This window comes from Lichenostomus cassidix, chromosome 15 (assembly GCF_008360975.1).
Source record: "Lichenostomus cassidix isolate B80296 chromosome 15, HeHo_3.0, whole genome shotgun sequence".
Taxonomy (NCBI): Eukaryota; Metazoa; Chordata; class Aves; order Passeriformes; family Meliphagidae; genus Lichenostomus; species Lichenostomus cassidix.
Window position 1 is genome coordinate 12,052,825 of NC_139496.1, and position 25,331 is coordinate 12,078,155.

Consider the following 25,331-nt stretch of genomic DNA (forward strand, 5'->3'; position numbering starts at 1 on the left):
TCCTGAGGATGGAAACAGGGCCATGCTCCTCATGCTTTCCAAAGCATTGCAGTGCATTTTTTTCTCTTCTTTTTTTAAAGCATGGCTCCCAAGGGACTGGGAGAGCCTGGTTTAACCCAAGGGCTGCGGCACAGCCCAGCACTGCAGCACTGCACTGAGGGCAGGGGCTGGGGGGGGCAGGAGAAGGGCTGTCAGCCCTCCTGGGGGAGAAATCACTCCACAGAGAGGCTGAGATGAAGGAGGGACAGTGATCTTGGGAGTGGGGATGGAACCCCAGCTCTGCCAGCCTGGATGTGGAGCAGGACCCTGACTCAGAGAGGTGCCAGGCAGGGGACACTTCCCAACTCCCTGATGCCAAGCAGGAGGAGCTGGGATGCTGGGCTGTCCTAACCCTCATCCTGCCTCTCCCAGGACACTGCCCTGCTCCCCTCCAAGCCCAGGGAGCAGAGAAGCCCCCCAGGCTGCAGGGATTGTGCCAAGTGGGATGGCAGCCAGCCGGCAAGGACAGGCTGGGGCTGCAGTGCGGGCTCCGGAAAAAGGCTATTTTTAGCCACCTCAGCATTTAGCCATCTCAGCTCCCCAGTCCCTGTGGTGGGAAGTCAGGAGGTAGGCAGCATCCCAGGAAAGGCTGTCAGAGCCCAGGGATGGGACACAGGGCTTGCTGCAGCCCCTGCAAGTTCCCCATCCCAGCCCTCTGCCCAGACAAGGCACCCACACGTTTTCTTCAGTTCAGTTTAATCCCTTTGGCTATAAAACTTTCAAACAAAACCCGAAATCTTGGAAAAGGAGCTGAAATGTCAGGATGGGAACACTCCTGCCATGGAGGGGACGAGTGCTCAGCGATGGCTGAAGAACCCCTGGGGGTAGTTGAACTTGAAGGGCTTCAGGCGCAGGGGACCCCTGGAAGAGGGAGAGGCTGTGACCCACAGGGATCAGGAAGATCCCATGGAAAAAGCCCAGTTCCTGGGATACTGGGGCACATCCCCACAGCACAGGCTTCCAGGCTGGCTCCAGGGAACAGCAATGCCACCAGAGCCCCTGCCAGCACCCTCACCCCCACCCTGCTCCCACCTGACCAGGCGCAGACACATCTTCTCCTGGGGGAATTCCTTGGGTCCCTCCACACTGGGATCATGGGGCTCTGTCTCCAGGTACACGTCCAGCACCATGCACAGGCGCTGCAGCTGGTTGGTGAGGAGCTGGTAGCCTGGTTTGGGCCCCCACAGCTCCTTGTAGTACACATTGACCTCACTCTCCATGGCCTGGAAAACAGGGATTAGGTTGGCACAGGCTTGGATCCCTACTCTGCATTCCCAGGAGTGTCCAGCCACCAGCTCACTCCAACATTGCCTTGTTATGGACACAGAACTGCTGGGGACACCCCAAAAAAGCCAGGGGTGCTCCAGCCCCCTCTGTCCCCACCCCACAGTACCCGAATGTTGTCGTCGTTGCTGCTGTTCCTCTCCCCCTTCCAGTTCAGGCACAGGCTGAAGACGGGAGGCAGTGTGGAATAACCAGGATTCAGGACCACAGCTGCCTGGAGCTTGGCTGAGCAGGGAAAAGGTGTCACTCACAGGGCCTCCAACCAGGTGGATTATCCAGGAAAAAACCCAGAAGCTGCTCTGGGCGTGTCTGGGGTGGGGACTGGGAATTCCCAAGGGAAAGAAAGGTCCCTACCTGTTCCCCTCTCTATCAGGGCCATGTAGTAGAGGTGAGTGTCTTCAGCCAAGCCAGCCTCTATCACATCCTTAGTGTAGGGCAGCTCCTGAGAGGAGATAAGGAAGAATGAGCAGCTCCAGTGCCATGGGGGAGCTGGAAGGGAGGAATTCAGTCTTGTGCTCAGCACTTACAGCATAATCCTCGTAGGGAATGGCAGTCCACTTCACCAGGCGGGAGACAATCTTGGTCGGGAAGAGCTGCTGGCACTCGCTGGACACTGGCACAACTCCGTGCTCTGAAAGCAAGGACAAGGCCACCTGAGCAGGGCAGGGCTGGGGACACAGCTCTGTCACTGCCCTGCAGCAGGGACACCCCCAAAGTTGGACCTGGGGATGATATTATCCTTCAGCACTGCCATCAGGTGCCCAGCAAGAGCAGCAAAGGCCTGGGCTGCGATCCCACTGGATTCCTGGCCTGTGATCCCACTGGATCCTGCACTGTTTGACAGGCACACAACATGCATGGCATGCAGTTAATCTCCCACCATGTCCCAGTTACTTCCCAGGGCTGGGATGGCCATACCCAAAGAGGTGCTGGGCACCAGAAGGGGCACAGCCTTCCTCTGTCACCCAATATAGGACAGTTCCCTCATTCCTACAACTCCCAAGGGCAGAGGGAACAACTGGAAATGCTGAGGCTGGCACTGCCACCCATCAAAGGTGACATCAGCCAGCTGGTGTCTCCTCTCTGGTTGTTGCTGGTATTTTGCCCTCCCTCCCAGCTCAGGCACTGGCTGAAGATGGGGAGCAGTGTGGAGTAACTGGGATTCAGGAACAACACAGCCACCTGGAGCTGGAAGCATCTCTTCCCTGCATCAGGACTCTGCCACTGCCACCTGTGTCCCCACAGAGCCCAGCAGGACCCTGCCACTGCACCCCTGTCACCAGAGATGGATAGGAAGTCCAGGACCCTGCCACTGCATCCTGTGACCCCAGGGATGGGCAGGGAGCCTGGCACTCACCAAGGGATGCAAACTGCTTGTGCAGGGCCAGGCGGGACTGCAGGCGACTCCGGAGCAGCTTCACTGTCAGCTCCATGTGGCTGGCACTCAGGGAATTGTCTGCAGCCACCGTGTGCTGTGGGCAGGAGAGATGTCAGGCCACGAGCCACCCCCACAGGGACAGGTAGCCATCATTCAGTGCCACTAGCTGGGCTTGGACTATCATGTGTGTGACATAAACACATCAGCACAGCCCCACACACAGACTCAGCCCAGCCCAGCCTGTCCCAGCTGTGGTTTGGGAGCAGCTGGTGCCAGCAGGGGGACAGGACAGGACCCTACACCTCAGCTTGATGTTATGGGGGAGAGGGGAGGGTTTGTGCCATGCCTGAGGCTGATCCTTGGGGAAATGCAGGCCACCCAGCTTCTGCACCCACACATAGGGGTGTCCCAGCTCTGTCACGTAGTCACTCAGGGTCACGATGCTGTGGGAACAATGAGGAAGGGTCACATCAAGGCAGAGAGGGATTTGCTGTGCTGGAGGAACTCCTGGCAATGGCCTGGGTGACACTCACCCCACTTTATCAAACTGGAACTGGTTGGCTGGGTTGGGTGTTTTCCTGCCATGGTCGCCTGGATAGAGGCAGTTGAGGAGGGAGTCTGGGGAGAGCAAGTCCCTGGTAGAAAGAGGGGAGAGGTGAGTCAGCAGCAGCCTGGGCTCCACATCTCCCCACAAACAGGCCTCAAGCCCAGAGAAGGGCATTATGAGCTCCATGAGTTCAAGAGCAGAATGACTTTCCCCCAGCTCCACTCCAAAAGGAGAGCTGTCTCCTTCCTGGCTGGAAGATGGAAATCACAGGGCACCAGCTCCTGCTCTTCCAGGAAGCTGCTCCCTCCCATGTCATAAAATTATTCACATCTGACTGTACTCACAAGCCCAACCAAGCACAACAGGCTATAGGATTTGGGGTCTGGCTCAAGGCACAGCCTTCCTGATTTGGGGTAGCACAGCCAAGGGCAGCAGGAGGAAGGGAACATCCTGCCCAGGACCTCCAGGTGCTGCACAGAGGTTATGGGGTGTCTGCAGCAAGAACCCCAAAAGGATGAGGAGGCTGCATATGGGACAGGCTGGGAAGCAGCACTTGCTCCCCAGTAGGCCCAGCCCAGCTTCTCCCACTTCCCTCTTCCTCAGGCACCTCCTGTCCCAGGGAGAGCCACCAGACAGCTAGCAGCTGGTGGGAGCTCCCTAGGCAGGCTCCCTCAGCTGCCACTTCAGCTATTCCTCACACCAACCAGGCTCCAGCGGGCTCTGGGGAGCACAGGGAGAGGCAGCTGCAGCTGGACAAGGTGACCTCAGGAGCAGTCAGGTGAGGGGAGCTGCCAGGCTCTGCAGCCAAGGGAGGGAGGCTGAATGTGTCAGCAGGAGAGGCTTTCCCCCAGCTCCTGACAGCTCTGGCACTGCTGGGAGGTTCCCAAATTCCCTGACTGGGGCTTGTCATGGCACAGGAGAGGAAGAGGAGGGTGCTTGGGCTGTGGAGGGCTTCTGGACCCACTAGGGCAGAGGGGGCACTGCCTGATGATCTCCAGGCTGTGCAGGGCTCCCAAATCCCATGGAGTCACTGTCCAGTGATCTCCAGACTGTGCAGGGCTCCCAAATCCCATGGAGTCACTGCCCAATGATCTCCAGGCTGTGCAGGGCTCCCAAATCCCATGGAGTCACTGTCCAGTGATCTCCAGACTGTGCAGGGCTCCCAAATCCCACGGAGTCATTGCCCAATGATCTCCAGGCTCAGTGCCCCCAGGGCTCTCCTTACCCAGCACTGATGGCCGTGGTCATCTCCACAGCAGTGGTCACCTTGGCTTTCACTGTCATGACATTGAGGTTCATCAGGTAGTGGAAGGTCAGGTGCAGCACGTTGTCATCTGCCCACACAGAAGGGGTGACATTGGTGCCTGCTCCAGCTCAGAGAAACCCCTCCACACCCTCAGCTCCCACCAAGGACCCTGAGGGTGCTGGTGGGGTCAGTCCCTGAGCTGCTGTCACACCCCAGAGCCTCTCACCTTTGCACTTGAGGTCGAGGGTGACAGACAAGGGGTGGCGCTTCAGCATCTCCTTGCGTTTGTCGTCCAGCTGCACCCCCAGGGTGGGCCTGCGCCGCTTCTGGGGGGAACACAGCTGTCAGAGCCTTCTCCTGCTCCTCACCAACCCTTCTCAGCCCGCTGCTCTTTCCTTCCAGTCCAGTTCCCCAAACCCCCAGCACCACGGCCACAGCTGTCCTGGGGAGGTTGGGGAGCAGGAAACTCTGGTTCCTGTCATTCCTTCAGCTCCAAGGATTGTCTCCACTCTTAGGAGACAAAGCCAAGGACTTGCTGGCCCCAAAAGCTTTTCCACTGCAAGAGGCAGAACCCAGAATGTTGGAAAAGCCCTCTGAGAGCACAGAGTCCAGCCACTGCCACAGCACTGCACAGGCCACCACTAACCCATGTCCCCAAGCGCCACATCCACAGGACTTCTAAATCCCTCCAGGGATGGGGATTCCACCACTGTCCTGGGCAGCTGGAGAGCCCTTTCTGTGAAGGAGCTTTTGTCCTTCTTTGGCACAGCTTGAGGCTATTTCGTCTCCTCCTGTCCCTGTCCCCTGGGAGCAGAGCCTGACCCCCCAGTTGGCCCCTCCTGTCAGGAGTTGTGCAGAGCCAGAAGGTCCCCCTGAGCCTCCTTTTCCCCTGCTGAGTCCCCCCAGCTCCCTCAGCTGCTCCTGGGGCTCCAGCCCCTTCCCCAGCTCCCTTCCCTTCCCTGGATACCTGAGGCCCTTCCCTTTACCCTTCCCCACAGGAACAGCCCCATACACCCAGCACTGCTGGGCAGTGGGAGTGGAGGCCCAGAGCCCCCTCAGGCTTTGATGGTGGGAGCAACCAGCACCTCCAGCCTCTGCTCAACATCCAGCAGGAATCATCTGTAGTAGAAACACTTCCTCCAAGGAGTGCTGAACAACCCCTGGTGCAGAGAATGCTTTTGGCACGGGATGGACACAGATCCTTCCCTGTTGGACACCAGCTCCCTGCCCTCAGGCTATTTATACAAAGTGGAGCAGCTCCAGGCGGAATGTGAGCGTGGTGGGACACCAGAGGAGCAGCTTTGTACCCCGGCTGCTCCTGCATTTGGGACACAAACTGCAAATGGCAGCTCCCTCCTCCCAAGAAAGGTCAGGATTTAACATCACTGCACCTCCACACACACTCACAGCATGCAGGGGCAGTTCCCAGCCCCACTCAGACCCAGCTCTCCCACGATGCAGTGCTAGGACAGGACCCAGAGGGTGACAGCAATGTCCCTTACCGTGGTCTGCTCCTCCTCTGCGTCAGAATCGCTCTCATCATCTGTGCAGAGAGAGGGCTGTCAGCAGAGTTTAGTGCTCCCACTACCAGCAGGACTGCCAGCCCTTTTCCCAAGGCCATGGCCCCCCCGTCACCCCCTCCCAACAAAAGCAGGGTCCCAGGAGCTGCAGACACACACAAACAAGTCCCCAGGCACTCACCTTGAGAGTCCTCAGGTGGCTTGTAAAGCGCCTTGGCTTCCTCCACGCTCCCTTCAATGGCCACCACCAGCTTCTTATCTGCAGAGGAGACAGGAAAACTGAGTTGGGAATCCCACTCCTGCTGGAAAAGCAGTGGGCAGAGCAGCCTTGCCCCAAAAGCTGGTTCCTGGTGGAGGAAGCTCCAACAAAGGACCAATGGGAAGAGCAGTTGTCTGGAAGGTTCTGGGAAGCCAGCACAGGGCTGGATCTCCTGGGCAGGATGGGGTCAGAGGATGGAAAATGCTGGGTTTTGAGGGACTCTCCCTGGAAACCATAATGGCCACACCTTTATCAAGAGCCAAGAAGGGTTGGGGTCTGGCTGACACAAGCAGGGACTGAGGAGCAGTGTCACCATGGCTGTGGATGCCTCTTAGCAGGGACCTGGTGTGGCCAAGTGGCACAGTGTACTCTCATGCTCCTCTGGCACCGAGAGGAACGGGTGACACCACAGCCCTCAGCACACAGGAGGTGTGCACAGGCCAGTGGGATTCCTGACCCTTTCCAGGAAATCCTTCCTGACTCAGGGATGTTCCAGAAAGCCCCTTGAAATACAAAGCTTCCTGAAGGCATGAAGGACAGGTGAGCCATGGGAAGGGTCTCTGTAAGGTCAGGAAAAGGCATCAGCTGCCCTGGAGTTCCCATCACCCATGGGTGGCACAAGGCAGGGGGTGACAGCTCTGGGGAAGCTGTGACAGCACCCAGCCAGCTCACAGGCTGCAAGGACATCCCTGCCGACCTTGGGAAGGGGGGAAGGGGTGGGAAGGGAGCTTCCCAAGCACTTATTCCAGCAAGATAGCTGAGCAAACAAGGTTTCAAATGCTGCTGCCTCACTGTGCTGTCAGGCCACCCTGCTGCTCTGGGCTCAGCAGAATCTGACAGCAGAGCAGACAGCAGGGAAAGACCCCCAAAGAGTGGTGATTCCTGCAAGCAGCAGTGAAATCTGCCCCATGGAGAGGCACTGTTCCCTTCACTGCTCACCACAGGCCTGTCCGTAGGCGCTGGCTTGGACGAAGAGGACGTAGAGAGGCGGCGGGAGGTGCCGGGCAGTCTCATACTGTTTGTGGGCCTGGTCGAAGGGCATGAACAGGTATTCCTGGACAGGCAGAGAGGCCTAGGAGGGACAGGCAGAGCCTTTGTCACCAGGAAGGAACAGCTCATCCTCCTCACCCTGAGAGCTGGAGACAAGCCACACAGCAGCGGCAGTGCAGGGTTAAACACCACACAGAGCTCCCAGGAAAGAGCTGGCAGCTGCCTCTGCTGGGAAGGTTTTGGATCTGGAAATAACCCAGTTCCTTCTCCTGTTCTTCCCTCCCAAGGCAGTTGCAGGGGGCTGGAGCTGCGTGGGGCTCTCCAGGGAAAGGTCCATTTAGCAGCTCCTGCAGCCGCAGTTCTGCAGGAATTGCTGCATAAACGAGGAAACTCCAGAGGGCTCTCAGATCTGCCCCTCTCCCACCCTCAGGGAGAATGAAACATCTCCAAATCCAAGCCAGCCCAGGAGCTGCCCCTCGGAGCGTGACATCCTGCAGAGCTCAGGTACCTGCATGATGCTGTTGAGTCGAGGCTGGAGGCTGCTCAGATATTCCTTCTTCACCTCAATCTCCTTCAGGATCTTCTCCTTGCTGGTCAGGCATTCCTTGTACTTCTCTGCCAGTCTAAGGGTGGGAATTCTGTCACTGCCACACACCACAGCTACGAAAGCTCAGCTCAGCACCACCAGAGCTCAGACATGGGGTTAACACAGAGCTCCTAATGCCAAGGGCAAGTGGAGGCAGGAAGGAATTGATCATAGATGGAAAACAACCAGGGGGAGAAAGGGGAAGCTCAGCCTCACACTGTGTTCTGAGAAGGGGCAGCAACTAGATCTTCCCTCAGGAGATCTGCTCCCACACCAGGCTCTGCTGCCAGCAGCCACGACCCCTCCAAGCTCCCTAAGAGGCTTTTCCACTTCATATCCCCAGAGTCACTCCATGTCACATGGTCAAGGTTTAATACGGAAAATTCAGGAAAATCCAAGCTCACCATGATGTTCTGAGCCCTGGATACACTCATGTTTAGGGAGAACACATTAAATCTCCTTACTGCTGCTGACTGCAAGCCCTTTCCCAACAGGAGCAGGGAAACTGAATATGGAAGTGACCTGCCCAGGACAAAGTCTTTCCAAGGGGTAACAGACCTGACATTCCAGGACTTGAAAACTTCTGTTTCCAAGCAGAACTATGTGTGGGGGTCAATGCACATCCCAACAAGCTCCTGCACAAGTTTTGAGGTCTGGTTTTCACACATCTTCCCCAAAGAGAGCTACTGAAATCCCTGCACGCCACTCCAGAGGCACTTCACAAAAGATTCCAAAGCCAATCCAGCACTCCATGGGGCTGCACAGCTAAAAACACCAACATAAGCTATGGATGGGTGTGAACAACCCCAATGACACCAGAAAGTGAAGAAAGCACCACTGGCTCTTGAGGAGTTGAACAGACCATTTCCCACCTCAGCAGTGGTGGTAGATGGACAGTGGCATTCCATAGATACCACAGAGCAAGGACAGGGAATTCCAAAGGTTTTCAGCAATTGACTGTGTAGCTGTGGGTCTCCAGGAGGTTTGCAATGATTGTTCTTAAGCAGAACCCTCTGAGATCTACAGGCTGGACCCTCCTCTGCTTGTGCTGCAGGCAGAGCCAGCTGAAGGATTCCAGCTCTGCCTTCCACCAGGCAAAAGGGTTTAAGGAAAGGGTCTGGGAAAGGGGAAGCACTAGGGGTTGGAGGCCTCTCAGCACCCTCCCACTGCTCTGCTGAGCTGCCCTCAGGCAGCACCAACCAGCACATTCCAATTGATCTTTCCAGAAAGCATTCCTGGACACTGCCTGACTGTTTTTCAAACACAGGAATGCTGTGTCATGTTTGCTTTTGCCAGGGGGCAAGAGTCAGGGAGCAGCTGAGCCCTGGGACAGTGGTGACGCCAGCAGCAGGACACGGGACTGTCCCAGCCTGGCATGGTTGGCAGCTCCACACCATGGCACGGATTGGCAGCAGCTCCAGCCAGGATGGGCTCCCTTTGCTCCTTGCATGGCAGGGAGAACAGGGATCATCAGGCAGTGAAAGAGAACTCCCTGACCTGTGGAACACGGATCCCAGCAAGCCCAGCTCCACACACACAGAGGGAATCTCCCACTCACACAATAAATGGCTTGTTCCACACTGACCCAAGAGGGTGTGAAAACCTTCATCCCTACATTTGCTCTCCCGGCAGCTCTGGGTGTCTGCCCAGACCCCTGGAGGAGAAACATGGAGTGGGAAGACCTCTGACCCACCTCTTGCGCTGCTCCAGCTCCCAGTCCAGGCGGGCCAGGGTCTGCTGGTGGGGCTCGTTCAGGGTGATGGCAGGACGGCTGATTTCAGGGGGGGCCTCTTTGTAGAACTCCTCCAGGCTTACCAGCTCGATCTCCTCGTGTTTGGATCTGCCAGGACACAGGGGTTAGATCAGGGAAGGGTGAGAAGTGCTCAATGTGCCCTACTGGTGCTTTCTGCCCCAACTTCCCTCCACCACGTGAACCACCACCATCAGTGAGCTGAACTTGTTTTCTCCTCCACTGTCTGTGCCTCCAGGAGCTCCAGGAAAGCTGCAGAGGGACTTGGGATAAGGGATAGAGGGACAGGACACAGGGAGTGGCTTCCCACTGCCAGAGGGCAGGGAGAGATGGGATATTGGGAAGGAATTGTTCCCTGGGAGGATGGGCAGGCCCTGGCACAGGGTGCCCAGAGAAGCTGTGGCTGCCTCTGGATCCCTGGCAGTGTCCAAGGCCAGGCTGGACAGGGCTTGGAGCAACCTGGGATAGTGGAAGCTGTCCCTGCCCATGGCAGGGGATGGGACAAGATGATCTTTAAGGTCCCTTCCAACCCAAACCACTCTATGATTACACAACACCTGGAGCACCTGCTCTGCTCCCTCAACAGACTCAGGAAACACGGAAAGAGCTCCCAAATGCAGGAATCATCCACCCATCCAGACACACCATCACTCCTTCTGCTCCCTGGCCACACTCACTTGAACTCCAGGCACTTGGTGATCTCTTTCTGCAGGTGCATCACCTCGTAGAGCAGGTTCTGAAGCTGCAGGTGATAGGCATCGACCTTCTGCTTTGCCTGAAACATGGACATGGCCAGAGCAGGGATGGAGCAGGACAGACACCCTGAGAGAGTCATCACCCCCTATAACCACAGCAGCTTGGGACAGCTAGTTTCAGGGTATGCAACAATTTTTGGGGGGGAAGAATGACATTTTTAAGGCCTGGAGAAGCAAAGGATAGTGGTATGAGACTGATCCTGCTCCTTCCAGCACATTTCAAAGCCAAGCACAGGACAGGGCTCATTTGCTGGGGCATGCAGAGTCCCCTCTCTGAGAATTCTGGGTGTGGAGCTTCCAGGCCAATCAGCCACCCCTTTATACACCTGCAGCACACCAGACTCTTGAGACAGAGTTTTCTGAGCTCCCACAATACTTGAGACAAAAGCAGATATGCTCCTTCATTATTCATGTAATTACAGCTGCCCTGCACCCAGCAGGAGTTTATCAGCATTGGAATGTCCCAACAAACCCCCAACTCAAACCCCATGACCTGGTTTTGATGTAACTCCTCACACCACGCACACAGAACAGGCAGGACCAGCTCTACCTCTAACCCCCCTAAATCCCCAGCTGCATTGCTCACTCCCAGCCCCTCCTGGGTACCTCGTGGGTCTGGTCCCTGCCTTTCTTCAGCCGGATGTGAGCCAGGCGGTTCAGCTTCTTCAGGGTCATGAAGTGCACACAGCTCTGGACACGCCGCTCATCGATCTCTGAGGCCTGAGGGGCAGGAGAGAGGGGTTGGAAGCAGGAGGGAAGGCTGGCACCACCACTGCAGGGAATTCCTGGCACAAAAGGGGCTCCACGCTTTGCTATGGAGCCACATTTATGTCACTGGGGCTTCCGAGGAAGCTTCCCACTGCAAGATCACAGGGCACTGCTGGGAATAACTGGGAGGAGGGGGAGGGGGGTGGCCAAGCTCCTAAAAGAATCACTCCAGTGACTTTTCTCAGCAGCAGGAACAGAGGTGGTTCAGCCTGAAGCACCTGACGTGTCCCAGGAGCCTAGGACAAGGGAGGATATTCTATTTCCAGAGCTCAATCCCTGCCCCAGGAGCCTGAACCAAGGAAGGCTGTTCCATTTCCAGGGTCTCAATTCCCTATCCCAGGAGTCTGGGACAAGGGACACTGTTCCATTTCCAGGGCTCAATCTCTCCCCCAGGAGCATAAGTGAAGGAAAGCTGTTCCATTTCCAGGGCCTCAATTCCTGCCCCAGCAGCCTGGGAAAGGGAGGCTGTTTCATTTCCCTGACTCTGCCCAGGAGACATCACAGCTCCTGCTGCCTTTCCTCTGGGAGTAACAGGAAAACACCAAAGGATAGACATATTACACCACACATGGAGGCTTTTCCTTACATTTTCCTTGATCCCCCGGCTCTTCAGCTCCTGGATCTCTGCCATGAGCCTCTGGAGCTCCTGGCAGGTCTCCCTGTAGAGCTCGTAGTCCTTGATGGGGTCGCGCAGATCCACCTCGCTCTCCTCGCTGTAGTACCTGACATCCTGCCAAGGCAAAAACACCTCCCGTGGCTCATCCCTCCCACCTGCAATGGGCTCTAGGAGACAAACTGCAATTTTTGCCTCTGCCCATGAATCCCACGGCTTTACACTGGGAGAGGACTCAGTTCCAACAATCCCAAACCCACCAGTCACTGAAACACCTGGCAAGTACAGGCTGTCTTTTACTAGTTGTTACAGAGTTGAATTGACACCGCTGGGGTGTCCTGTGCAGGGCCAGGAGGATCCTTGTGGATCCCTTCCAACTCAGGATATTCCATGATCTACTGAGGATAAACCAGGAAGGTGATTCCTCCTCCTCCTCCTCCTCCTCCTCCTCCTCCTCCTCCACCCCAATCCCCACTCTGGCTGATCCTACACTATCCTGCTGCTCACGGGAGGGTTTGAAGGCACCATGCAAATCCCTGAGGGATCCTCCAGCCTTGTGCTCACTCTCCAGAGGAGCGATTGTGTCTCCTGAAAGAGATGGAAGCAGGTTTAGGAATTTACAGCAGGAGTTTAAGAGGCATCGGAAGCTGGGGGAATTGGGTCTCACAGGTCATGAAATCACAGAATAGTTTGGGTGGGAATGGACTTTAAAGCCCACCCAGCCCCATGGGCAGGGACAGCTTCCACTATCCCAGGTTTCTCCAAGCCCCATCCAACCTGGCCTTGGACACTTCCAGGATGGGGCAGCCACAGCTTCTCTGGGCATTGTTTTCCAGCAGGGAAAACCAAGCCAACACAGAGGGGGTGTGGGAAGGTCCCTGGGCAGGTCTGTACCTGGTCAGCGTCGCCCTTGCCCCGCTTGCCCTCCGTGGGGACCCCATCCGTGCGGATCACCTTGGGCTTCCTCTTCTTGCTGGACTCAGACGACATGATGCTGCTACCAGGGCTGAGGAGGGGACACAGGGGGAGTTCGTGGCGGTCCATACTGCCTGGACTGGGGCTATCCCGGGATTCCCACACCAGCCCGTCCCAGGCTTTGCAGTGTCTCCTGTACCTCCTCCCATCCTGCACCTCCCATCCCCTCCTAGCCCCCCAGTCTCCCCCAAACTGGCTCTGAACTCCACCAGCACAGTGAGGCCGGGGTCTGTGCTCCATCACAGAGTCCCCAGACCCTCCACTCCCACTGAGCCACCTCGAGACCCCCAACACACCCGACCCGGGAACTCATCCCCTCCGGAGCCCCCAGACTCCAACAGACAGCGCCCGGGGACTCAACTGCCCCGGAGGCTCCAGACTCCAATACACCGAGACTGTGGCTTCTGCCTCACCACAGCTGCCAGACCCTCAGGCCTGGGACTCTCCGCTCCTCCAGAACCCCCAGACCACAGCACATCAGGCGCAGAATCCTTCACTCCCCCAGAGTCCCCCCGCCGACCCTTTGGCCTGGCACTCCCCGCTCCTCAGAGCCCCCAGACCAGCAGCACACTGGACCCGGGCCCTCAGAGCTCCCCCAGACCCCCAACATGGGGCCTTCGCCTCTCCAGACGCCCCCCAGACCAGGACCCTCCACTTCCACTGAGCCCCCAGCACACCGTGCCGTGGATCTTCCGCCCCTGCAGAGTCCCCCAGCACAAGGGGCCCGGCGCCTTTCCCTCCATCCCCTCCCGGGGCTCCCGGTTACCCCGCACTCACCGCGCCTCGCCTCCGCGCCTCCCGGAACTGACGTCACGCTACAACACTGCGTCGCGGAGCGGCGGCGAGAGACTGCTGTTGTTACAGCGCCCCCTAGCGGACCTCGCGTCCTGGAGGACCCGCAGGGCGTAGTTGGGGCGTGGCTTCGATTAGTGGGCGTGGTGTGTGCCGTGGGCGTGGCCTAATCAAAGGGGCGTGGCCTCCTCCCCTATTCTCAATCCCGGCTGGGAGCGGGGTGGGGGGGCGATACAACCCTAGGGCGAGACCCCCGCAATGGGGACACTGGTGGGACTGGGGTGAGGGTCCTGGTGCAGAAGGGTACCCGCAGGAATAGGGGGAGAACTGGGTGGGGGGTTCCAGAGGCACCGTGGGGTACCCATGGGCTTGGGATGGGATCCCCAATTAGGTGGGAGGCACACAGGGGTTTGGGTAGGCACGGGATGGGGTGCTCGGTGATGGTGGGGGGATCCATGGGCTTGAGAAGGACTTGGGATGGGGTTCCCAATGGCACTGGGGGAGCTCCATGGGCTTGGAGGATCACTGGATGGGGTCCCCAACGGCACTGGGAGGATCCATGGGCTTGGAGAGTCATGGGATGGTGTCCACAGTAGTACTGGGAGGTTTCAGGGGCTTGGGATGAGGTCCCCAATGGCACTGGGGGGTATCCATGGGCTGGGGTGGGGCTTGGCTTGAGGTCCCAGTGGTACTGGGGAGATGCAGGAGCTTGGGGGGGCATTGGATGGGGTCCCTGGTAGTGCTGAGTGCATCCATGGCCTTGAGGGGAGCATGGGATGGGGTCCCTGAGGAGACTTGGGGGTATCCGTGGGCTTGGCAAGGGGTTCCCAGCGCCACTGGAGGAATCCACGGGCTTGGAGGAGCATGGGATGTGATCTCCAATGGCACTGGGGGAATCCATGGGAATAGGATGGGGTCCCTAGAGGCACTGGGGGCACACTGGGGTTTTGGGGATACCTCAGCGTATCACAGCACCCATGGGTGGGGGTCCTGCAGGGGCACCCATGATGCGGGGCAGGGCAGTCCCCTGAGTGACACCAGGCTGGAAGGTCACACCAAGCACCCCCAGCATCATCCCCCCCACCCTGAGAGGGGCCCAGGCTTTGGCATATTAAATATTTAATTGGCAGCAAAGGCACCCGCTGGGCTCATCAGGAGCAATTAAGCCCCACCCCCCACCTCTGCAGCCTCCCGGGCAGCACCATCCTGGGGACCCACCACAGGATGGGGGGCTCCCACCTTCTCCTCCCCGCTCTCATCCCCCCCAGGGCACCCAAAATAGGGTGGGGAGGAGAGCAGAGAGCAGAGCCATCCCCAGCCCTTCCCCAGCAGGGCCAGGGTGCAGGGAGGAGCCCCTGGGGATCCAGGGAGACCCCCCTGGACAGCCCCCCAGTCACTGCAGGGGGGAGATCTTCAGGGGAATCATTATCCGTGATTCCATGGTCCGGATCAGCGGGACTGGGGAAGGAAAGGAGAGAGAGGTGAGGGCAGAGGGTCTCCAAGGTGGGATGGGGTCCCCAGCACAGGCAGGGGTCTCCAAAGCAGGCACAGGGTCCCACTCACCAGTGTAATAAACATTCTCATCCCAGCCCCTCTTCCTCCAGGCCGCATTCCTTGTCTCCTCCCGGGACTGCAGATCCCTGTAGGCTGTGGGGAGAGGATGGGGCTGGCACCCTGAGCCCCCCAGCCCAGCCCCCACGCTGGGGGTCCCCCAGGGGTGACACCCCCTTACCCCAGAGGTGATGCACCACGTAGAGCTCCCCAATCTGGGAGAAGAATCCCCCGACTGCCTCCTGGTTCTCCTGGCGGTACTTAATGGCCCGAGCCCTGCACAAAGCAGGGGACAGATGGGGGGCTGCCCCAGGGGTGCCCCCTTCTCCAGAGGGACCTTTTCCCACTTTGGATCCCTCCATGCTGGGAAACCAGTCACTTACCAGTTGTTGCCCCATTCTATCATGGTCCCTGGCTGGAAACAGGGGAGGAAAACCAGTCAGAACCCCCCTGTTCACCCTGCTTGGGGTCTCCTCACCCAGGAGGGAGGAATTTGGGGCGGCTTCTCCCCAAAACCCGGGGTACATCAGCCTGAAGAGCCCGCTGAGGCACAGGCTGACCCCCACCTTCAGCTTGTAGGTCCTCAGCTCGTAGATATTTGGTCCCTGCCGGGGCTGGGGCTCATTCCAAAAGCTGAATTCCAGGAGCAGCTGGTTCCTGCGGGACAACAGCATCCGGCTCCTCTCCTTGCGGAAGTCCAGGTACTCCTGGGGACAGCCCGGGGGTTTTGGGGTGGGGGCAACTCGGGCCAGGGGTGTCAGGCAGAGGGGTGTCACCCCCACCCCGCTGGTACCTTGTTCTGCCTGAGCTTGCTCATGCAGTCCATGAGCGCCGGGTACCCGCCCGAGAAGCGCCACAGGTGCACTGCAAAGAGAGTTTTGGGGTGGGGAAGGGGAGCAGCACCCCAAAATCCCACCAAAATCTCTGCTTGTGGCAGCGGGGGCAGCAGGATCCCACCATCTGTCCTCACCTGCCTGGTCCTGCTCGCCATACCACGTGTTCCAGTTGCCCACCAGGTCACAGGGGTAGTCGGGGTCCGAGTGGAGCTTGGGCAGCACCTCCTCCCTGTGGGAGCACAGAGGGGGCAATGGGGTGTGGGGCAGCACCCCAAAACCCTCCCAGTGCCCCTCTTTGCCCTCCCAGGGTTTGCCTGAACAGGGTCTGGACTAGCCTGGGGAATGCACCCATTTCATAGGGAGGGAAACTGAGGCACAGTACAGGGACACAGATCCACCCAGGCACTCCAGGAGCTCTGCATGAGCTGTCCCACCCCTGTCACTCCAGAGCGGCACCCCAACATCCCACTGGGATGATGGGAAGCCCCCGCAATGTGCTCACGTCAGCTTGTTGTAGGTTTCCAGGCATTCCGGCTTCACGTTGTGAACTGCAGGGGGAGGACAGAGGGGCTGGGAGGGGGGGAAGGAAGGGGGAGGATCCAGGAATGGGGGCCCCGATGGGTGAGGGGAGCAGCACCGCAGGGTGCACCCCATCCGTGCCCCCTCCAGCCCCTTCTTCCCAACAGGAGCACTCACACTGGATCTTGTAGAGGTTGCTGGTCTCCTTCTTGGAGAGGAGGTTGGAATGTGCGTCCTTGCGTGGATCCACCTTGTGCACGAAGAGGGAGCGGAACCAGCTGCCCTCGGCATCCCTGGAGTACCCCCTGCGGGACAGCGGGGCAGGGGAGGCACCGGCAATGACCAGGAATGACCGGCTGGAGGGCAAAACAGCATCCAGAGGCCTCACTGCCAGTCCTGCGGGCAGCTCCATTGTCTGGCTTCCGGGGAGCCTCAGGACTTCACTGGCTGCTGTCCAGTTCACACTGGGAGCCCTGTCCCAGTTCTGGGGTGGGTCTGTGCCCAGGTCCAGTCTGTCCCCCTGAATCCACATGGATCCCAGAATCCAGAGGGATTTTGGCTATGTTGTTCCAACAGAGCAAGGGCACTGGTGTGGGGGTGTGGGACAAGGGGGGCAGTCCCCCATGGGAGTCCCCTCAGCCCCAGAACTAGTGCAGTGACAGTGAGCCCCTCCACGGGCAAAGGGGCATGGGGCAATGGGGGCATCCCCTCCAACCAGCCCCCCATAGGACTCCCTTCACCCAGGGGTTGCTCCAGCGGTGGTGACCCCTCCATGAGCAAGGGGACAAACGGATATGGGACGATGGGAGCAGCCCCCCAGCCTGCCCCCCGGGGTGCCCAAACAGCCCCAAGGGTGGCTCTGGTGTCCCGGCGAAGGTCGGGCCCCCTCCAGGGCAGCAGCTGTGGGGGAAGCTCCGGGTCCGAGCTGCGGCCAGACCTTTGTCCCCAGCGAGGCAACGACCGTGGGGCCACTGCTGGGGCCGCCCGCGGGGTCCAGGGAGGGATCAGGGGGCTAGGGGCGGGGGGTGCGGGGTCCTCCTCTGGGGGGATGTGGGGAGCAGGGTCTGGGGGGGATCTGGGGTGCAGGGGGGGATCAGGAGGATCAGGGTAGCGGCGTGTGGGTGTCCTGGCCCAGGGGTCCTCGGGGTCCAGAGGGGATGCGGAGTCTGGGGGGAATGCGGGGTCCGGGGGGGGATGCGGGGTTCAGGGGAGGATCAGGGAGCTCAGAGGAGCGGGGTGCGGCAGTCCCCGCCCAGGGCGATGCGGGGAGTGGGGGGGATGCGGGGAGCCGGAGCCATGCGGAGTCCGCGGGGGAGGGCAGGGGGCTCAGGGGCAGGAGCTGCGGGGTCCAGGGAAGGGAATGGGGGTCCGAGGGAGATGGTGGTCCGGGGGAGACCTGGGCCGCAGGGGCTTAGAGGAGGAATCCCCGCCCCAGGAGGATGCGGGCAGCACGGGTGAATGCGGGCTCCGGAGGAGCTGCGGGGTCCAGCGGGTAGGATGCGGGGTGTCCCCACCGGGGGAGATGCGGGGAGCGGGGTAGATGCGGAGTCCGGGAGGATGCGGGATCCGGGGATGCCGCGGGGGCTCTCAGGGCGGGGGTTCCAGGGGTCCCCGCCCGGGGGTCCCCACTCACCGCGCGCCCCGCGGGGCCGCGCCCGCGCCCCCGCCCCGCAGCCGCCGCAGCGCCGCGCTCCCGCCGCGCGCTCCCGCCGCCATCTTCCGCACCGGGGCGGAGCCGCGCGCGGGGCGTGCCCACCAAGCCCCGCCCCCTGCCCCCGGCCCCGCCCCCTCAGAAGCTGGCCTGCAGCAGCGTGATTCTGATTGGCCGCCCGGCCACACCTTCGCGCGCCCAGCCGCGCCCACCCGCCCCCGCCCGCCGGCTCCACGAGGCCTCATTGGATGTCGGCGCGGGGGCGCTGCCCGAGGGCTCGGCGGAGCTCGGCAGCCAATCAGAAGAGGCGGTTGGAGAGGCCCGTGGCCGATTGGTCCCGATGTTTCGCTCCGGCGCTGCGCCAGGGGGGCGGGGCGTCCTCGGGCTCCGCCCTATGGAGGCGTGGTTTAAACGGGCGTGGCTGTATGGCAGGGGCGTGCCCGGGGCGTGGCATGGGCGTGGCAGGGTCTCACCTGTGGGCGCGGGCTCGGGGGCTCCCCGCGGCCCCCCCTGCGTGTCCCCAGTCCTGGGGGGACTCTCCCGCGCCGGGGGCTCGTCCTGGGCTGCGGGCACCTGAGGGACAGCACAGGGAGCATTGCTCCGGCCGGACCCGCGGCGTCCCCAGAGCTGCTCCTGCCGCAGACCCTGCTCTCTGTCCATGGTCCCTTCCCTCTGCCCTACAGCCCCGATCTGCTCATAGTCCCTCTCTGCCCTATAGCCCCTTCTCTCTGCCCCAGAGTTCCGCCACTAGGCCCACAGCCCCCCTCTGCCCCACAGCCCCCCCTGCCCCATAGTCCCCCCATTTTGCCCCATAATCCCCTCCCACCTCTCAGAACCCCCTCTGCCCCATAACCTCTCCCACCCCACAGAGTTGCACCACTACCACCCCAGTAAATGTCTCCACCATATTCCCCCGACCCAGCACAAGTCTCAGTGCCTCCCCCAGGTCTCACCTCGGTGGGGGACAGTGGAGGAACCGGGGGGCAGTGAGGAGGGAGCACGGGTGGGTCCCCCAGCCCCTCACCCGGGGAGTGCGTGGGCAATGGGGGCGAGGGGGGACCCGCGCTCCGGGGTTCCTGGGGCATCTGCTGGGGGGAGCTGGGAAGAGGGGAGAAAAGAGAGGTTGAAGGGTTAACTGCCCCCAAGACCCCCCGCTCCAGATTCCTCAAACCCTCTCTGACCCCCTCCCCTCCCAAACTCTCCAACCTCCTCCTGCAGCCCGGGATCCCCCAAACCTCCCCCAAACCCCTCAGTACCCAGGCTCCCAGTGCCCCCACCATGGCCCAGGCCCCCCAGTGCCCCCCGCACCCCATTTACCAGGGCAGGGGTGATGCCCCGCGGCGCAGGGCGCTGACCCAGGCGTGCAGCTCCTCGGGGGTCTCAGCCCCCAGGCAGTACGTCCGCATGCCGGGATGTTCAGCCTGGGAATGGGGGATCCTTGGTGGATGGGGCTCAGGTGTCCGGGACTAGTCCCCCTCACTCAGGACACACCCGGATCGGGGGAGCCAGGGGGTCGGGGCTGACCGTGAAGAGGAACTGGGGGGCGCGGGGGGCGCGGGGAGCGGGGGGCAAGATGTGGATCTCGTAGCCGGGCAGGGGGAGGCCACCCCGCACTTGCTGCTCGCTGCTGTCTGGGGGGCAGAGAGGGGTCACAGTCGGGAGCACCAGAGCCCCCCATCTGCACCCCGAGATCTCCAGTACCATCCGGGGAATACCAGGGACCTCCTCTGAGTCCCACCCGCTGCCCCCACACCTCCCGGGGTACCCCAGAACTCAGAGTCCCACCAAGGACCTCTTCAAACACCCAGGTTTCGATCCTGCCAGAATCCCTGATCCAAACAGAGATCCTCAATGCCCCAGGGACCCCCAATCCCCAGGAACTCTCAGTCCCCGGGGATCCTTGACTCCCCCAGAGATCCCCAAATGCCCCAGGGATCCCTGATCCCACTGGGATCCCTGATCGCCCCAGGGACCTCCAACACCCCAGGGATTCCCAATCCCCCAGGATACCTGGTCCCCCCAAGGGCTCCCCAGCACCCCAGGAGCCCTGAGACCCCCAGGGAACCCCAGCACCTCAGGACCCCTGATGGCCCCTAGGAATATCCAATGACCCAGGGAGGGATGGCTGATCCCCCAGGGACCCCAGGTCACCCAAGACCCCGTCACCCCCAGGTCCCCTCGCCCTGCGGGTGTCTCCAGACCCCCTTGGCCCCCCTCACCCCGGTAGTAGTAGAGGCAGAGATCCACCAGTACGAACCAGCGGCGCTTCCAGAGCCGCAGCCCCGAGCTGTCCTGGAAGGAGGGGAGGGGACTGGGGCTGAACCCACGCAGCCCATCAGCCCCCCGGGACCCTCTGCTGCCCCAGACCCCTTCTGATCTCCCTAACCTCATAACCCCCGGGACTCCCTGCCATGCCAGCCCCCCAAACCCCATAACCCCTGCACGCTCTTCCATCCCAGACCCCATAACCGACCCCCACTGCCCAGTCCGACCAAGTGTCTCTGATCTCCCAAAATCCCCCAAACCCCATAATCCTCCCTCACCATCCCAGCTCCCCTCAATCCCCTCTGATCCCCCCACAAGCCCCATATCCACCCTCAGGACCGCCTGACACTCCAGACCCCCTCAGCTCTGTACACATTCCAGCTCCTCCCCATCACACCAGGACCCCCATATCCCACAGAACCCCCAGAATCCCGCACCTCAAACCCCATACATGCCCCTGAACCTCCTCCCCAGCCCTCCTCACGCTCCCCCAACTCACCTGCTTGTGCAGCCAGCCCTGCATGGCAGGGGGAGTGTGGGGGTCCCTCCGCAGCGCCTGTCCCCCTTTTCCAAAGGCATGGACCCTCGGCACGGGCCGGCAGGGCTGAGCAGGGAGTGTCACCCAGCTCCCCTACAGCCTCCCAGGCTGCCAGGGTCTCCACCAGCCCTCCAACCCCAATTTATCTTTGTACCCCATAATGACTCCCAGCTCCCCAGGACTCCATCCTTGTGCTCAATAAGTCCTTATGGAGCCTTGGGATCCCCCATGCCCCCCAAAATACCACGTGTCCCTCGAACTCCCTTGGGTGCCCAGGGCCCCCCGAGAACACCCCCAACCCCTACAGTCCCCCATACCCCCCTCCCCGTGGCTCCCCACGTCCCCCACCCCCCTCGCCCACCTGGGTCCGGGGGCCGGCGGGGACGGAGTCCCGGCGGGCGGGGTCCTCGCTGTCTGCCATGGGGGGTCCTGCGGGGGCAGCGGGGGGCGGGGGGCCCCCATCAATGTCCCCATTGTCCCCGCGGGGACAGAGGCCCCGTTCTTCCCGCTGCGGAGGCGGGGGCCGCTCCCGGACGCCTGGGTCCCCCCGGGGGTCTCGGGGGGGCTTCTCGGCTCCCGTTGGTCCCTTCCCCCTCCTTCTCCTGGCCCGTTCCCCCGTGCTGGTCCCAGTTTCTGTCCCAGTAGCCCCGAATCGGTCCCTGTTCCCGTCCCGTTACTCGGTGCTGATCCCAGTTTCCGCCTCTTTATCCCCGTGAAGGTTCCAGTTCCCGTCCCAGTATCCCTGAACCTCCCGGTCGCAATTCCCATCCCGTAATCCCCGTGCTGGTCCCAGTTCCCGTCCCAGTATCCCTAAACTGGTCCCAGTTCCCGTCCCAGTATCCCTAAACTGGTCCCAGTTCCCGTCACGGTAAACCTGAACTAATCCCAGTCCCGTCCCGTTATCCCCGTGCTGGACTGCTTCCGTTCCAGTAACTCGGAGTTGGTCCCGGTTTCTGTTTCATTCCCCCCGCTCGTCCCAGCTCCCATCCCGTTATCCCACGCCGTTCGCGGTCGCAGTTCCGTCCTCTGGCCCTGGTGATGGGTCCCAGTCACTGTCCCGTCACGCCAGTGACGGTCGCAGTTCCATTACCGCAGCTGGTTCCGCTCCCAGCTCCGTGCCGTGTCCCGGTATTGGTGCCAGTCCTGTCCCGTTAGCCCGCACTGGTCCCAGTCCCAGTCGCAGTCCCACTCCCGCTCCCGCTCCTGCTCCGTGTCCCCGCCCGCCCCGGGCGCCGGTCCCAGTCTCTGCCCCCACCCACGAGCCCGGACACCCGGGGAACCTGCGTGGGTTCCCTCGCCCTGGCAACCACCGAGGGGCAGCACCCCGTGTCCCGCGTCACCCCGGGAGCCCCGTCCTGCGGGGACACCCACGGCGCTGGGCACACCCGCGACACGGGGTCACCCCACGGCAGCGGGGACACCTCACGGGGTTAACGGACCCGCAGACCCCACTCATCTCAGGGATCCCTGATACCCCACGGACTCTGGACACCTCAGGAGCCCTGACACACAGTGACACCCACGGTCACACCCCGACACCTGACATTTTACGGACTCCTGAGACTTCACGGACTCCGGACATCCCAGGGACACTGGAGTCCCCACAGACCCGGGATACTCCAATGACCCCGCAGAGATCCCGGACATCGCCGGGCCCCAGACACCTGAATGACCCCTGACACGCCCGGACCCCTCCGGACACCCCCGGACCTCTCCGGACACCTCCGAACCCCTCCGGACACTTCCGGACCCCTCCGGACACCTCCGGACACCCCCGGACACCTCCGAACCCCTCCGGACACCTCCGGACACCCCCGCCCGCCGCGTCCCCCCTCCCGCCCCCTCCCACACCTGCAGGGCGCTCCCCCCGCCGCCAGGGGGCGACACCTCCACGCCACATCGCTTCCTCCCACAGCGCTCAATCGCCCCGCCTCACCCCGCCCCCTTCCCTTGAGCGGCGTCCGTTTTACCCAATAATAGCTGCTGTTTCTCCCGCCTCTCCAGCACAGCCCTTTCTATTGGCCGCACGGCGCGGCGGGGGCGGGCACTCCGTGCAGCGGGGCCAATGGCGCGGCGGGGGGGCGGGGCCGGGCCCGCCATGGCGCCGCGGCCGCGCTGACCGCGCCGAGCCGCCATGGCCGGGGCCATCGCGTCCCGCATGAGCTTCAGCTCCCTCAAGCGCAAACAGCCCAAGACCTTCACCGTGCGCATCGCCACCATGGACGCCGAGATGGAGTTCAGCTGCGAGGTGACGGGGCGCGGGGCACGGGGGTCCCGCTGAGGGGTTCGGCCCCCCAGCAGCCCACATCCCTGAGGCGGCCCGGAGCTCTCCCAGCTCCCCTGACCCTCCGCCGCTTCCCGGGGCTGCCCTGGGCCTACAGCACCCCAGCCTTGGTTTGGGTAGAAATCAGCATTATCCTGCTGGGATTCGCCGTGATTTTGGTTATAATTGGACTTTTATTCTGGTTATAATATGGCTTTCCTTTGGTTGTAATTCACCTTTACTTTGGGTATAGTTCCGTGTGATTCGGCGTTATTTTGGTTATAACTTGGCTTTATTTTGGTTGTAATTTAGTGTTGTTGTGGGTGTAATTCAGTTTTATCCTGGTTATAGTTTACCTTTATTTTGGTTATAATTCGGCCTTATAATGGGTGTAATTCAGCATTGTTTTGGTCACAAATTGACTTTTTTCTGGGTATAATTTAGCTTTATCCTGGGTATAACTTGGCATTGTTCTGGTTATAATCCACTTTATAGTTTGGTTATAATTCACGTTTGTTTTGGCTATAATTCATCTCTACTCCAAGTGTAATTTAGCTTTATTTGGGTTATAATTTGGCCTCATTCTGGGTATAATTTGGCATTATTCTGGTTATAATTCAGCTTTATTCTGGCTATAATTCATCTTTATCCTGGTTATAATTCAGCTTTATTCTCATTACAATCCATGTTCATTTGGGTTCTAATCTAGTGCTATTCTGCCATCCCAGCCAAGCCACCACTACCCGGTGGCTGTCACAGGGCTCGAGGAATCTCAGTGGCAACGCTTGAATCCACAGGAATCCAATTCCCAAGTGCTCCACAAACACCTAAGGACAGGATTTTGGCGTTTTCCTGAGTTCTTAGCTCACCCTGAGGATGAGGGATGCTCCGGGGGGTTGGGTCTGGCTTTTCTGTGATAATTTCCCTTTTTTGGGCCCTTGGAACTTGTAAAACATTCTCCCAGGGCGTTGCTGCCAAGCCCTGGGATCTGCTCTGCTTTTCCTGCTTTTTTACCATCTCTCCCCACTTCAACTTCTTCATTTAATAGTTTCTATTTTGTTAGTCTGCTCCAAACCCTGACGGAATCCCAGTGCCCATCAGCCGAGGGGTGTTTGTCATCCCCAATTCCCATGTGTTGGAAAGCTCTTGTCAGCCCTGAAGAACTTCCTGCTTTTCCTAGGGATTAAGGATTTACGGTAGGCAGCCGTGTGAGCTTCCCACTTCCAGCAGGGTTGGGAGTGTCCCGGCTCTGTTTTTGCCTGGTCTCCCGAGGCTGCAGCAATAACTGATGATGGAAAGTAAATAATCATTAATTTCGGTGCTGTGGCTAGGTGTCATTTCCCGTTGGGATCAGAGGGGTTTGTGCAGCGGTGAGGTGGCACTCCCATGGGATTTGTCTGTGGAATTTGTGCATCTCCAGCTGACTTTTCTGGGAGGTTGCTGCCAGAATAACTTGTTGCTGCAGAGAGACTTCTGCAGCTGGAAGAAGCTCAGGAGCAGCGAGTGTGGCCCTGCTGAGAGCTCCTGGGTCGTGTTGGAGCTGGTGGAGGAGGGATGTAGAGGGAGTTTAGACCTCATCCTTCAGCATGGAGTATTTGAGCAGGAGACAGGGAGATGGTTGGATGCTGGTGGGTGATGGGGCTGTTCCATGCCTTGCAGGTGAGGAGTGAGTTTTTGTAGAATCGTGGAATGGGTTGGGAGGGAGGGGAACCTTAAAGCTCATCCAGTGCCACCCCCTGCCATGGGCAATGACACCTCCCACTATCCCAGGCTGCCCCAAGCCCTGTACAGCCTGGCCTTGGACACTTCCAGGAATTCCAGGGGCAGCCACAGCTTCTCTGGCCACCCTGTGCCAGGGCCTCCTCACCTTCCCAGGGAAGGATTCCATCCCAATATCCCATCTATCCCTGCCCTCTGGCAGTGGGAAGCCATTCCCTGTGTCCTGTCCCTCCACCCCTTGTCCCCAGTCCCTCTCCAGCTCTCCTGGAGCTCCTTTTGGTACTGGAAGGGCTCTGAGGTTTCCCTGGAGCCTTCTCTCCTCCAGGTGAACACCCCCAGCTCTCCCAGCCTGACTCCAGAGCAGAGGGGCTTCAGCCCTGAGAGCATCTCCGTGACCTCCTCTGGACTTGCTCCAAGCCCAGGGCAGCCCAGCTTGAGGTGTGAGTTTTATCCAAGCTTTATCCAAGCAGTCCAGCTCCCTGGCTGG

General features: G+C 60.3%; 4 protein-coding genes across 10 annotated transcripts in view; 1 reads left to right on the plus strand and 3 right to left on the minus strand.

Moving 5' to 3' along the window:
- Nucleotides 1-718: 718 nt before the first annotated feature.
- Nucleotides 719-13,598, minus strand: THOC5 (THO complex subunit 5). Of its 5 annotated transcripts, none has more exons than XM_085076202.1 (21): nt 13,488-13,598; nt 12,630-12,741; nt 12,243-12,323; nt 11,709-11,852; nt 10,961-11,074; nt 10,277-10,374; nt 9,543-9,689; nt 7,772-7,886; nt 7,213-7,345; nt 6,196-6,273; nt 5,997-6,037; nt 4,721-4,820; nt 4,474-4,582; nt 3,235-3,336; nt 3,048-3,144; nt 2,681-2,795; nt 1,851-1,954; nt 1,678-1,765; nt 1,433-1,548; nt 1,072-1,262; nt 719-900 (listed from the first exon to the last, which is right to left on the minus strand). In XM_085076202.1, the coding sequence occupies exons 2-21, from the start codon at nt 12,723-12,725 to the stop codon at nt 837-839; spliced, it is 2,133 nt and encodes a 710-aa protein (XP_084932328.1). In that variant the 5' UTR covers nt 12,726-12,741; nt 13,488-13,598; the 3' UTR covers nt 719-836. The 5 variants fall into 5 exon arrangements, with proteins under 5 accessions (XP_084932328.1, XP_084932329.1, XP_084932330.1 ...); XM_085076203.1 differs by lacking the exon at nt 13,488-13,598 and adding an exon at nt 13,388-13,406; XM_085076204.1 differs by lacking the exon at nt 12,243-12,323 and having other exon boundaries at nt 13,488-13,597.
- A 1,006-nt stretch (nt 13,599-14,604) lies between these two features.
- On the minus strand, nt 14,605-18,147 carry NIPSNAP1 (nipsnap homolog 1). The gene is made up of 10 exons (XM_085076211.1): nt 18,042-18,147; nt 16,586-16,764; nt 16,392-16,437; nt 16,024-16,118; nt 15,847-15,917; nt 15,620-15,760; nt 15,437-15,468; nt 15,235-15,329; nt 15,066-15,149; nt 14,605-14,960 (listed from the first exon to the last, which is right to left on the minus strand). The coding sequence occupies exons 1-10, from the start codon at nt 18,122-18,124 to the stop codon at nt 14,896-14,898; spliced, it is 891 nt and encodes a 296-aa protein (XP_084932337.1). The 5' UTR covers nt 18,125-18,147; the 3' UTR covers nt 14,605-14,895.
- Nucleotides 18,148-18,197: 50 nt separating this feature from the next.
- PLEKHA4 (pleckstrin homology domain containing A4) lies at nt 18,198-21,845 on the minus strand. The gene is made up of 10 exons (XM_085076216.1): nt 21,737-21,845; nt 21,540-21,704; nt 21,224-21,291; nt 20,824-20,928; nt 20,279-20,351; nt 19,584-19,690; nt 19,377-19,480; nt 19,013-19,157; nt 18,533-18,632; nt 18,198-18,451 (listed from the first exon to the last, which is right to left on the minus strand). The coding sequence occupies exons 2-10, from the start codon at nt 21,628-21,630 to the stop codon at nt 18,198-18,200; spliced, it is 1,047 nt and encodes a 348-aa protein (XP_084932342.1). The 5' UTR covers nt 21,631-21,704; nt 21,737-21,845.
- A 1,081-nt stretch (nt 21,846-22,926) lies between these two features.
- Nucleotides 22,927-25,331, plus strand: part of NF2 (NF2, moesin-ezrin-radixin like (MERLIN) tumor suppressor) — a 47,180-nt gene continuing 44,775 nt past the window's right edge. For all 3 annotated transcript variants that reach the window (XM_085076218.1, XM_085076220.1, XM_085076219.1), the window contains exon 1: nt 22,927-23,110. In XM_085076218.1, coding sequence (XP_084932344.1) covers nt 22,997-23,110 — 114 coding nt within the window. In that variant the 5' untranslated portion in view covers nt 22,927-22,996. The remainder of the gene's footprint in view (nt 23,111-25,331) is intronic.

Excerpts from the sequence above, each read along its gene's own strand:
- THOC5 (XM_085076202.1), bottom strand. The coding sequence starts at position 12,725 with ATGTCGTCTGAGTCCAGCAAGAAGAGGAAGCCCAAGGTGATCCGCACG. Across the intron at positions 11,075-11,708 it reads GCCGGGGGATCAAGGAAAAT|GCCTCAGAGATCGATGAGCG; the intron begins GTAAGGAAAAGC and ends CCTGCCCCTCAG. Across the intron at positions 1,263-1,432 it reads GCAACGACGACAACATTCGG|GCCATGGAGAGTGAGGTCAA; the intron begins GTACTGTGGGGT and ends CCTGTTTTCCAG.
- NIPSNAP1 (XM_085076211.1), bottom strand. The coding sequence starts at position 18,124 with ATGGCGGCGGGAGCGCGCGGCGGGAGCGCGGCGCTGCGGCGGCTGCGG. Across the intron at positions 15,918-16,023 it reads TGGCGAGCAGGACCAGGCAG|TGCACCTGTGGCGCTTCTCG; the intron begins GTGAGGACAGAT and ends CTCTCTTTGCAG. Across the intron at positions 14,961-15,065 it reads TGAGAATGTTTATTACACTG|TCCCGCTGATCCGGACCATG; the intron begins GTGAGTGGGACC and ends TTCCTTCCCCAG.
- PLEKHA4 (XM_085076216.1), bottom strand. The coding sequence starts at position 21,630 with ATGGGAATTGCGACCGGGAGGTTCAGGGATACTGGGACGGGAACTGGA. Across the intron at positions 19,481-19,583 it reads CCCCCCAGTTCCTCTTCACG|GCTGAACATCCCGGCATGCG; the intron begins GTCAGCCCCGAC and ends CCCCATTCCCAG. Across the intron at positions 18,452-18,532 it reads CCCCGAGCCCGCGCCCACAG|GGCGGAGCCCGAGGACGCCC; the intron begins GTGAGACCCTGC and ends ACGCCTCCATAG.